This window comes from Uloborus diversus, chromosome 5 (assembly GCF_026930045.1).
Source record: "Uloborus diversus isolate 005 chromosome 5, Udiv.v.3.1, whole genome shotgun sequence".
NCBI classification, from domain to species: domain Eukaryota; kingdom Metazoa; phylum Arthropoda; class Arachnida; order Araneae; family Uloboridae; genus Uloborus; species Uloborus diversus.
In genome coordinates, this window is record NC_072735.1 from 169,040,764 (window position 1) to 169,054,089 (window position 13,326).

Here is a 13,326-nt window from a genome sequence, read left to right on the forward strand (position 1 = left end):
TTATAAACGCTAAATTCATTTTATATCATTAATAAGAAAATAAGGAAAAGTAATGTGTTACTGTAACAAAACATTCAGACATATTTTGATAATGATTAATGATAATATTTAGTTAGGAAATTAACAGAAGCAATGCGGAATGAATTCTACTTTTATGCAGAACAAACATGCTTCAGTAATATCTTATGTTGAAACACCTTTAATGTTAAACCTGCAATTCGAATAATGCAAAATTCAAATCGAATCAGTTTTAATAAAAAGTACTCAAAGAAATTAAAAATTCCTGTTTTGGAGGTTTTGTTGCGTTATTGCACATTGCACAAATATTTTTTTATGGAATGAAATTAATTTAGTTAAAAAATAGTTAAAGTTAGTATAAAGGAAAGTATACAATGATGCAATGACATGTAATCATGGGACACTTGTTTCGTGACTGCAAAATATTTCTTTTATAAACTATCAAATGCAAATAATTTATATTTCTTCCATGTTATTGTGAGACATCAGATTCTTAATATTAATTTTTAAAAAAAGTTATTGTATAAAAAAATAGTTTTTTTTCCTGAAAACATTGCAAATTTCCATATCCTACTGCAAAGCTTATGGTCCTCAAAGGGTTAAAATTATATAAAATGTACTAGACCAATTGATAGGTGCAAATGCTATAGTTATCTTCAAATAATTCATAAATTAGGTAGGGTCTGCACACTCAGTGGCGTAGCGAGAAAAAATCCTTAGGGGGGGTTAATTTTTTCTGAAGTTTAAAAGTAAAGCTATGCCCTCGAGTTTACACACACACAAACATATATATATATATATATATATATATATATACATACATACATATATGCATATAATTTTTTGGGGCTCATGGGGGGCGGTTCTAACCCCCCTATCCCCCCATGGCTACGCCACTGTGCATACTGGAGCATTTATTACCTCATGAATCATTATATTTGCTATGGTTGAAAATTAAACAACAGAATGAATGAATTTTCTTGTGCCAGAATCTGATATTGTGGATATTTTTACACAATTCTTGAAATCCAAGTCTTTGACTAGAAGCAGATATACACATTCCTTACTTTACAAAAAGAGGGAGAAACAATTGGAATGCCTCTTCGAGAAATAGCTCCAGAGAAAAATGACGAACAAAACTTTCAATGGCAGTGAAAGAACACGAGAGTTTTCCAAGCAAGAAAATAACCAACAGCTGAGCTTCGGATTATCACTCACTTTACGATATGATTTCAATTGCGAACAATGTGTCCTTTGAAATATTAATTACCACATTATGGCTTGGAGCAACATACACTGATAATGTAGCATATTTAGGCGGAAGAACATGACAAGTTTAATACACAAAGTTGATTCCCTGGCTTTCAATGAGAAATGGAACAGCGCAAACGGCCGCGGATTTCGCTACCAATGCTGTCCCGAGCCCCCTGATCCGTTGTACTGGTTTCTGTCTCGATCCGAGGGATGGCCGCCGGATCTGTCGTAGCCAGAGCGTTCCACACTTGACCTGTCTGAGTATCGCGTTTTATCAGAAGGCATGTGTTCTTTGCTGGGGTTGCCAGAAGATGGATAATGTCCTGAAGAACGCATATACTGGGAGTTGTCTCGATGATCTGTTGGGAAAAATATGAAATTCACTCAATAATTCTATTAAAAATTAAAGAACAGCTCTGTACCTAAATCATATAATTGTAAAAGTAGCTAAAAGAAGAGAAATGAGTAAAACAGCTAATGCTAAATTAACTCCATTAAAATTGATAGAAATGAAATATTAGATATAAATAAGGAAATAAACCTTAATTTTAAGTCTACATATTGTAATTATAATACAAGAAAATAAATAGTGATTTGAGGATGCATTTACTATTTTGAAGACTTTAGTTTGTACTAATTGAAAATACGTATGAAACTATCCAATATATATCAAAATATCGGATATTTTCAAAAATATCATGAAATTTTCAAACCGTGATTTACCATACATTAAATGATTTTCCTTCGTGAACAAATCTTTAAACTGTATGTCTGTTTTGAAAGATGGCTTTTAATGTCCTTACATGTGATGATGCCCTTTGACCTAGAATCTATACAACCAAGATAAATGTTTTAGGCAAATTTAAGTTTAGAAAATTGTAAAAAAAGAAAATTTTAAAAAATACAGTCAAATTTCCTTAAGGCAGTGGTTCCCAACCTATGGCCTGTGGGCCACATGTGTTCAGGAAAGCTGATTCACATGTCCAGTTGTTCTGTTCAATATTACAAATTGAAAACTATGTTCTGGAACTTTCCAAATCATCTTCATTAGGTATTAAGAATGATTGCTGAAAGTTTGGAGCCAGGTGGTCAGAAATTGGTTTTTCTAAAAACTTCGTATTAATAAAAAAAAAAAAAAAAAGCATATAGCAATAATGACAATTCTTGGTTTCTAATTCTCCTCCATTTTCCATGATACCAAGGGGAAGGGAAATTCAAATTTCCGTGAGTTTTATGTGTTCTGGCTAGGGGCGAACTGGGTCCCCTGAGAGAGAGCCAACTTTGACTCCCAAAGGACGAAAAAAAAAAGAGGCACTAAGGTGGTTCAAAAAAACTTTTTTTTCAGCTAGAGTCCAGGACACCTCCTTTTGTTTTAAGACAAACGAGTAGTATTATGCTGTAAAAGTTTTACTTCTTACTCAAATTTTAAGAGGGTGCTCAATGACTCCTCAATTTAACATTAGCCGTAATATAAAAAATGTCACAAATTTAGAAACATTTAATTTCCCCAGCTGTTATTTGGTAAATAATTATTTTATTGCAATGTATATGCATATTACTCATGTATATTATAATACCTAGCATTGTTTTTTCAGTTCAATGTATTTTCTTTTTGGGGGAAGGGGTTGAGCACCCTCCTTCAGTTGAAATAAGAAGCTAAAATCCTTCCAGTATATCAATATTCACAAGTATAAAAATATTGAGGGGTGTCCTGTTATCTAGGAGAATTTATTTTTACATGCATTTTTGAATCACCCTAAGGCGCACAAGTTTGAGGACACCAAAAAAAAAAGGTGTTTGAGGGTGCACAGGCGGAAGGGTTTATTGGCCCGCGGGCCAATGGGCCAGTCCATCTGTGGGTCCGCCTTACAAGAGTCATCTAAATATGAGGTAAGGCTTTTGAGTAAAAAAAGGTTGGACACAGTTGTGTGACTGAACACAACTGTGTCCAACTGTGTCCTAAAATATAAACAACATTCAAAAGATTTTTACCATCAATAAAATAATGCCACTTCTGAAAAGTCAAAAGGAAAATATTAACCACAAAAAACTAAATCCTTCATAAGAAATAGAAAGAAAAGAAATTTAGTTTGCACCTTTCGAATATCCACCGTCTCTGCTACGACTTGACTGTGCCATTCTTGAATCTCTGAAGTCTGAAGGTGCCTGAGTTAGAAAATTGGAAGGAACAAGACCTCTTTCACCATTTAGTTCACCCATAAAAAAGCCATCTTCATCTGCATCTCCATACACATAAATAACATCACCAGTTCTGAAGGCTAATTCCATCTGCAATGATAAAAAAAGTTCAGGAAAATTGCAACAAAAACTACATTGAATAAAAATAAATAAAACTACTTTTTGCAATTTGCTCCAGAAATATCAGGTCTAGCAAAAATATTTTGAAACTGTTTATGTTTTGTAAAGTAAACATTTTTTCGCATAAATTTCATATTTATAGCATTATTTATTTACAAATTTAATAAATTTATACCAAAAGAAAGGAAATCTAGATTCAGAACCTTGATTAATTATCAGGTAATCGTAATCAGGTAAGATTAACAAGAACTCAAAATTTTCTCAGGATTGAAAGTTAAAAATGAAATGCATGTTCAACAATAAAAACACAAATAGAGCTAATAATATTTAAAAAAAAATTAAGTCATGACAATAGAACAATGGAAATACTTCCAATTCAGTTCAAAATTTTAAGATTTAAACAAGGATTATCTGTTGAAAATGTTGTGCGAAACATATTATTACCATCAGCAAATCATTCAGCTAGCACATAAAGATGAATTCTGACAATTTTGAGACTTGAGGAACAATTTATTTGTATTCACAGAAATATTTAACAAAATCATCATTAAATATTGTTTAAGAATCTTATCAAGAAAGGGTTTTCAGGAAAAAGCATCTTTCCAGGCTCGTCATTTGGAGGAAGGCTCTCCCTAGCTTTGAGAAATTAATGTAATTACATACTATTGGGCACAATTTGTTGCTTTTTGGTATAATTTGCATCAAGAAAATCCCCTCTGTCCTCCCCCCCCCCCCATAGAAAAATTCGAAATGACAGTTCTGGTGATTGAGCCCAATGCAAAAAATGCAAATCTTACAGTGGCATCAAATATTTTCTAGTAGAAATTTTCCCACATAAACTGACACATAACGCAATACCTTTTCATTCAACAACTAATTTTTGCAAGGGCAGACCCAGCTTCTGGCTTTGTAGTGGGTCACTAAAAAGGGGAGGGGGGGGGGCGCTAGGGCACAATGGGGTTTGGTGCAAATTTTTTGAAATAACAATCCCTAATATGCAGATATAGGCTATACTTGGTTGCTTGGGGGGGGGGGGGACATGACCCATGCTTGAACTCCTGCAATACTTTTTACTTAGGAAAACAGTTTAAAGTTGGTTGAGGTTCTATATCCAAAAAATTGTAATCCAGAAGCATTTTCTGGAAAGGTTCCTTCAATTGCCTGCAGGCATCCCTTAAAACTTAAACCATGAGTTCTCAAAACATCATGGTTTCCCTCATGAAGAAACATACAAGGAAAATATCTATTTAAATTTAAATGTAAATTTTTCAACTACAATGCAAGAAACGGAAGGTAAACACTGACTACTTAAAATTTTGATCACAAAATTAAAACTCCCAAATTCAAAATAAATTTGTATCTAATAGTTTCATCCTTAGAACTATACATATCACTCATTCCAAACTTAAATAATTGATTAAGAGTCACAGAAATCAGGTACTTACCTGCTATAATTTTTAATTCCAGCGCAATAGACAAAATGGAGCAAAGGATAGAAAGGAGTATTAAATGTACAAATTGTTTTCAAACTAAGCGCAAGCTAATTAAGCAATACAAATCTTAAAATCTTATTTTAAACATCATAATGAATATTGTTGGTTTTTACTTTTGGGGTTGTCCATAAATGATATTACTTTCTTTTCGAGATCGTTATAATGTGTCATACTTCATTTTACCCCCTCCCCTGCCTTGTCACATGTCATGCTATTTTTCATAAAAATGTTTTTATTTTTTAAATTTGTGATGTCACACTTCTTGTTGCTCCCTAAATCCTCCTTGTCCCGAAACTCACATTTTCAAAAGCCCCTCTCCCTACAAAAAGCTTGACATCATTTGTGGACGGCCCCTTTTCAAAACAAAAATGGCAACTTATAGTCGAGTTGAAAATAATGTACTGGAAATAGACAAGAATAAAATATATCTTAAAGTTAATATACAAAGAGCATATTTCTTTTTCACAAAAAGAATGCAATATTAAACATAAAAGAGCATTTTAGAATTTCAATTTAAATTGTTCACCAATGATTTGAGGAAATTTGAAACAGAAAATACAGTTGGCTCACTGTTTAACGACGCTCTATTTAACGACTTTCTATACTTAAAGACAGTTTTCCACGGTCTCAGATTGTTGACTATAGTTTTAAAAGCATTCTATTTAAGGACTCTTTCTACTTAAGGACGATTTTTTGTGGTCCCTTGAAAGTCGTTAAACAGAGAGCCAATTGTAATAATAAAAATAATAGTAATGAAAGATCGTAATTTTTAATAACTATAAAGTGCAAAAAGTGTTTTGTTAATGCCTTTTAATTTCTTATACTTTTGGTTACTTGCCATTAATTGCTACGCTAGTGAAAATAAATTTAGCGGTAATAGAATTGCAATTGAATTATTTTTTTAGCTCAATTTTTAATTTCAATAAGTTTACCACTGCTCCAAATGTTTTTGAATACCTTAAAAGCTCTTTTACAGTGACTAAAAGTCTGGCTCATTTCAGGCAATATTAATTCAAGAAAAAAAAAAAACTTATTTACTGCATTAAAAATTTTATTCTTTGCATTTTTAATGCAGGAAATAAGTTTTTTTTTTTTTTTGTACAAATTTCTGGGGGGGGGGATAGGAAATGATTGTTTACTAACCAAAAGATTTAAACAAATAAAGTAAAAGTGATTTATAAAACATCTATTATAATATAGAGATGTATAATTGCACAACCAATAAATAAAGCAAAACTATTTTTTTATTTAAACATTTACCATTAACTCTTCAAATTATATTTAAATCAGAATAAAAATTAATTATCAGTATTAACTCTGTTACATAAAATAGGCAACACATGGATTTAATTGGAGGACATTTAAAGAGAGCTAGTTAATCTCAAATATTGTTAAACATAACAAAATATAGGTTTCATGTTACATAGTCAAATCAGTTTCGAGTAAATTTATCTCTACATTGCAATATTAGAGGGCTGATACAACAATTAAAAATTTTTGAATATCACCCAGGTAGGGATTGCAATATCGAACCAAAAATTCAATACCAGTATTCGGTATTTTTAAAAGATGATACCGGAATAACGGTATTAATACCGGTATTTGAAATTTCTCAAAAATTGCTAGAAAACATATTGTTTCACTGCCACATTTCATAATTTTGTACAAAAATTGTATTATAAAAACATATTGTGAACGTGATGAAGGAACAAATGTCATAATAAAAAAAACAATACTAGTAAAAAACATAATACATCTATTGAATTGTCTCTAAGCCTGGAACTCATTTTGTGCTCAACTTTCCTCCAGTTAGAACTACTCTTTCTGAATTCACCCAGGTCGGTGGTACTGTTAACAATGCCCGATACACCTCCTCTAATTTAATTGCCTAAAAGTATTTTATCTTCAAAAAATTCGGTCTGCTGCGTGTCATTTTTGAATAAACCCTTTTGTGTGTGTGTGTGTTTCTTTCGTATTGTGTGTATTTCTATTATTTTCTTAATTGAAAGCTAGTTGAAAATTTCTTTCCTGACAGAGGATACTTTTCCATTATTAACATCATTTTCTCTTGAATAGGAGGGGTTTGTGTTTACTTTTTATTAGCCCTTTTGGCTTAAATTTATGATAAACTTGACTAAATTTGATCTTGTTGGTTTCTCTTATTCGTTTCAGCTTTCTTTTCAAAATTCTTTGCAATTGGAAAAAAAAAGTTAACATTATTCCAAAAAAAAAAATTCAAATTTGTTTACCTCAGCATCTACATTTGGAGAAAGTTCATGGGGGTCATAATCATACAAAGCAACAAGTTTTTTAACTGGAAGAGTAGACCATGGATCACTTGGATCCCCTATTTAAAAAATTAGAATATGGAATTAGTAAGATGTATCTACCAGGAAACTACTTAGCATACAAGTTGGACAGTAACAATTACCATGATGATGTCGAGATGACATGGTATCGTTCATTAAATGGCGAGCAGTTTCCTCTTCATCTAACGGAATTTCAGTCACCATTTTATATGGAACATAACCAATCCTTCCATTGATTTCTCCAGTAAAGTACCCATCACCGTCTTTCTCGCCGTATACCTAGAAGATTATAAAAATATGTTAAAATGATGTACTAATTCAAAGTATAAAATGAGTTAACCAAAAGAAAATTAATTTCTTATATCAAAAGCTTCACAGAATATTTCTAGGCATATGGGAACTAAAAATCAGGAATACATAAAATAAGTCCCTCATAATCATCTTCGCAGCATCCAATACTGAAATTCAGCAAGATTAAATGATATTGAGACTTAAATTTTTCAAAAAAAAAAAAGAAATCGGGAAAATTATTTATTATTTTTTACTTTTCAACTTATTACTGTATTCATCTATTTCCCATTATTATGTCCCCCCCCCCCCGCAAGAACACTGTCGATGAAATGTTTAAGATATAAATTGCCAATTTGTAACCAAGTCAGGAAGTTTATGAAGATATCAAGAAGAAAAAGGTTTCGATAAATCAGACATATGAAACATTTTTCACTTTTGGAACTATAACATCAAGAAAAAAAAAGGCTCAGGCCCTAGAAGAAATTTATCTGGCTTAAAATGTAGCTGTACAACGCCTTTAACACAGGATTTCAATTTAATTTGCATGAAGCAATAATTTTTCTTAGTTAAAAAAAAAAAACACTAAACCCAATGCTGTAACAGACCATGGGGGCCAAGGCCTACCATATCCATTTAGGTTTCCTGACTGAGGGCTCTGGAGTGTAAAGCAGATGTTCCGATTAAGTGTCAGCCCAACGCGGAATCCCCAGGGTTTAGTTCTCAAGCTTGGGTACTCATTTTATCCTCCCACTGAAAGGATGAATGGCTGAGTCGACTGTATCCAATCTGGGAATCAAACCCAGGTCTGCGGCATGGAAGCCCAAAGTGCCCTTACTAAGCCACTGGGCTTCCCTTTCTTAACACTAGAATTACGGGCAGTGTTATTTAGACTCCAAGCAAACTTTTTTTTGCGTGTTGTGTAATAATATTAAGTTTTCAATAAAATCTCCAAAATGCCTCTTGGAATATATCACTGCAAGAACTTGAAGCATTTATAATGTTTTCTTTAAGCTGAAAGTAATAATAAAGCTGAATAATAAAGCTGAATAATAATAATAAAGCTGAAAGTCTGTCTGGATGTCTGGATCTCTCTCTGTCAGGATATCTGTGACCCGCATAGCACCTAGACCGTTCGGCTAATTTTCATGAAATTTGGTACAAAATTAGTTTGTAGCATGGGGGTGTGCACCTTAAAGTGATTTTTTTAAATATTCAGTTTTGTTTTTATATTCCAATTTTAAGAAAATTTTACCGAGCAAATTATCACAACGTGTACAAATAAATTACGGAATTATCATAACATGGGCAAGCAAATGAATATAGCAAATTGGCGAGAAATTCATCATCCATTATTTGTAAATATACTGGTGAACCAAATGACCTTTTAATTTTCTACTACAGGCAAAGTCGTGCGGGTACCACACTAGTTGTATATAAAAGGGATTAGCCATTAGTTTCTGAAATGCAATTTAATGCAGCTGAAACAGCACTATTTACTTTAAAGGTATTTCAAACTTTTTTTCAAAAATACTTCATTATGTATCCTTAAAATCTCATCTTCATATATATAATAGCCAAAATCACTGATCGAGTAATGTTGTGGTGTCACCAGCAATGAAGTTATTTATAAACATGAATTACTACTTTACAATTGAGAATGTTCGTTGAATTTTGTATATATTTTTATGAGAAAATAGCTGAGGTTCTTATATTTTTTTTTCCAACTGTTGCCAATTTTTTGGCACCAAGAAGAGTTAATGTAACTCACTGATTTTGCCAGAAAGGAACAATTGCCCAAAGTTATGCGACCCGAAATTTCAATGATCAAACTATCTCCTAACAGGCAGGTGTTTCACTCAAATGAAGAAGCAATTTTCACCCGTCATATCTTGACGGGTGCTTTTCTAGTCAGTTAAATAATCAGAGTTTGTCATAAATACATTCATTTTTAACTAATATTTACAAATAAATAACATTATGAAGGGAACTTGGCAGAATTATTAATTAGTGGGTCAAAATGACTCCTGTCGTATTTCTACAGGAGGGACCACTATAATTCTAGTGTTAATTTACAGAACATAAATTTAACTGCATACAGAAAATTTTGAAATATCCATAAATGAAACAAGAGCAACTAAAGTCCAGAAAGAAATCTACCTTGATGATCTGGCCCTCTTGAAAAGATAACTCTTCATTGGCTAACGCGGGATTCGGCGACATAGCATGAGGATCATAGTCGTAAACGGCCATGAACATTCTTGCCTTCTCCATGCTGCTTCGATGAACCGATCTGCCTGAATACCCGTCTCCATGGTAATCGTCTCTTGTGGATCGTGAATGGCCCCTGTGACCATAGTAACTGTTCTCACTATTTCTGGGATAGCGGCTGGGAGGGGTGGGCGAAACTCCATGAGAAGGAATTCGTTCGTTGGGGTAGTACTGGCTAGGACTTTTGTGAGAGTCAGGATACTGACCGCGACGTCCTCCGCGCATGTAGTCATCATGGGAAGCTAGTTCACTGTCTCTAGTGATTTCTAAAGTAGGAAGTCAAAAAATTAACATGAAGTATTTAAAATCCTTCCTGAAAAAAAATATTTTACTTGCAATGAATGAAATGTTTTGTTCCTTGTCAACCTTTTTGGTGAAAACATTTGACATCACTATAAAACATTCACATAAAAATTAATGGTAAATATCCTACTTTTAACTATAAAATGAACTTTAAATCGCTAAGAATCTAAAAGGTCGACTAGGAATGCATATACACATATTTCACAAATGTAATGGCTTGAGGTTTAAAAGTTCAAATCTCCCTCTTCTATCTTTACCAAGCGTATTAAGCTATTTTTGCACTACTTTGTTCCCCAACCATTACACTAGTAATTATGAATGAAGTTGAGATAATCTTGAGTTAAGCGCAGAAGAAAACACATGTGTTCGAACTCAGGGATACCAATTCTGTTTTTAACACTGTATCAATTATAAAGGCTGGTTCCTACATATTCCCATTGAAAATCACATTAAACCATATTGCTTTTAAAGTTTAATGTTAATGGCGGCCTCAGTTTGAAAGTTTATTTTTTGTGCATTTTCAATTATGATCTTGGAGTTTTTCAAGAAATTTTCTAGTAACCTAAGTTGAACGAAAGTTTTAAATGCTCTAGAATTGTCTCCTTATCCCGTCGTCATAACTAGAAATAATTGGAGTTGACCAGTAACTTGTACTTCTCATTGTTCATTACTCAGATTTCAATGAATTTAAGACTGGAGTTTCAACAAGTCAGAACAATATGGGTAAAAGTGAAATTGTAGATGACCTTTAGCAAACTAATTTTAAAATATAAATTGAAATTAAATCAAAAATAATACAGCTACTAAATCGGGCAAATAAACCTAACCAGTGAATTAACTACCATTATTAATTTAGTATTCAGCAACATAACTTCTGAATCTCTTCTCTCTAATAAGACACAAATCTAAATAAGAAAACTTTAAATTGCAGTTTAGCAAAAGAAACTGACAAACCTATTGCTGGGATCACATGACCAGATGAAGGGTAAATTTCCTTGTCACTAAGATTTTCCTCCGGCTCAATGATAACCTGACCGGCAGAGTTCCTCCTCTCCACTTCCAAGCTGTTGTGTCGGGGGTCCGAGAGTCTACCTCCGTAGGACCTCTCCCTTGAGTCCCGATGCATGTTGGTTGGAGAGGAGCGGCCATGATGCCTTTCGTGTGACCTAGAATCTGAATGAGGTTGGGAATGTTTTGTGCGTGAAATATCAGTGTCTCTAGAATCACGGGGTCCATATCGATCTCGTCGATCATCGCTTCTGCCGTCCCTTCTTTCGTCTCTCCTGGATCTGTCGTCATATCTGTCATCTCTCCTGTCTCTCTCTCTTCTGTCATCCCTACGATCGTCTCTCATATCTCTTCTGTCATCCCTACGATCGTCTCTCATATCTCTCCTGTCATCTCTCATATCTCTCCTGTCGTCTCTCATATCTCTCCTGTCTTCTCTGCGGTCATCCCTCCTGTCGTCATATCTGTCCTCTCTCCGGTCGTGTCTGTCGTCTCGACGATCCGAGATCCTGTCGGATCTCCTGTCGTAGTCTTTCGGAGATTTACTGTCCCTCGTATGCTGACCTTTTCTGTCTTTTCTCTGCAGAAACAGAAAACCAGATTCAGATCAACCTCTACACAGTTTTAGAGTCTGCAAATTTTCTAAAAATAAATTGCAACTTTCCCTTTACATGATTTTTTTTTTTTTTCGAACTGTGATGCAGAATCATAAAAGATTACTGAGATGTAAATACAAATACAAAAATAACGCCCAGCAACAGGCACTCACATTTTCAGAGTCTACAAATTTTCTAAAAGTAAATTGCAGCTTTCTCTTTGCATGGTTATGCCCTTAACCGTAATGCAAAACTACTAAAAGATTACAGAGATGAAAACACAAACAAAAATGTGATGACCAGCAACAGGCATTGGGCTCATTTAGGCTGGTCCTCATTAATTTATTAGTCTCCCAATGAAGATCAATGGCCCTCTTAAAGCTATTTACCCCCCTTGTTCATTACGGCCTCTTCCGGTTAGCTGCTCCAAGTGCCCACAGCCCTACTAAAGTATTAATTTTCCCTAATTTCTAAGTTATCTTGAGATTTGCATAGCTTAAAACAATGACCCCTTGTCCTGCTTTCTGTTCAAAAATATAACCTATTCACAGATTTCATTTTGATAAACTTAAACAATTGAAACATGTCTCCTCTCCTTTGCTCCAGGCTGTACATACATATAAGACTTCTTATGCATTTCATTTGCATGTGATAAGACAAGCATATCCGAAATGCACTGGAATAAACATAGTATGAATTAAAAAATAAAATAAAATATACAGTGGACTCTCTCTGTTCTGAACACTCATGGGAATAAACAAGTGTTCAGATTATGGGGGTGTTCATTATAGAGAGAGACTGGATAATGCATGTATATGTAATCTATTGTACTATTAGACTATGTTCAATACTTTGCCAACCAAGCTATACCAGTTAGTGAAATAGAGGTACTGAATTTCGGATAAATGGCTAGTGAAATGTCTAATTCAACTCAGTAGGGCCTAAACTCTTGCATTTATTTCTTTTTTAATTTAAAAAGTTTAATACAAATACAAATGTGACGACAAGCAACAGGCTCTGGGCCCAGCTAGGCTGGTCCTAGTCAATTAATTAGTCCGCAATGAAGATCAATGGCCCTCTTAAAGCTATCCACTCCCTTGCTCATTACCGCCTCTTCCGGTAAGCTATTCCAAGTGCCCACGACCCTGCTAAAGTAGTAGTTTTTCCTGATTTCCAAGTTAGCCTGAGATTTAAATAGCTTAAAACAATGACCCCTTGTCCTGCTTTCCCCGCAAAAATTTAATCCATTTACATCTTTCATTTTGATAAATTTAAATAACTGAATCATGTCCCCTCTGACTCTCCTTTGCTCCAGGCTATACATGTTAAGCCTATTAAGTCTGGTATCATAATCTAAATCTGAGAGTCCCCTTACTAATTTAGTTACCCTTCTTTGAACCCTTTCCAATACAAAAATATCTTTCTTCAGATAAGGCGACCAAAACTGAACAGCATACTCCAAATGAG

At 33.8% G+C, this 13,326-nt stretch overlaps 1 protein-coding gene across 1 annotated transcript in view; it reads right to left on the bottom strand.

Moving 5' to 3' along the window:
• Window positions 1–1,422: 1,422 nt before the first annotated feature.
• Window positions 1,423–13,326, bottom strand: part of LOC129222197 (RIMS-binding protein 2-like) — a 167,464-nt gene continuing 155,560 nt past the window's right edge. The window contains exons 24-30 of the mRNA XM_054856668.1: window positions 11,705–11,843; window positions 11,210–11,635; window positions 9,842–10,218; window positions 7,516–7,672; window positions 7,334–7,431; window positions 3,369–3,561; window positions 1,423–1,631 (exon numbers count right to left, since the gene is read on the bottom strand). Of these exons, the coding sequence (XP_054712643.1) occupies window positions 1,423–1,631; window positions 3,369–3,561; window positions 7,334–7,431; window positions 7,516–7,672; window positions 9,842–10,218; window positions 11,210–11,635; window positions 11,705–11,843 (1,599 nt within the window). The remainder of the gene's footprint in view (window positions 1,632–3,368; window positions 3,562–7,333; window positions 7,432–7,515; window positions 7,673–9,841; window positions 10,219–11,209; window positions 11,636–11,704; window positions 11,844–13,326) is intronic.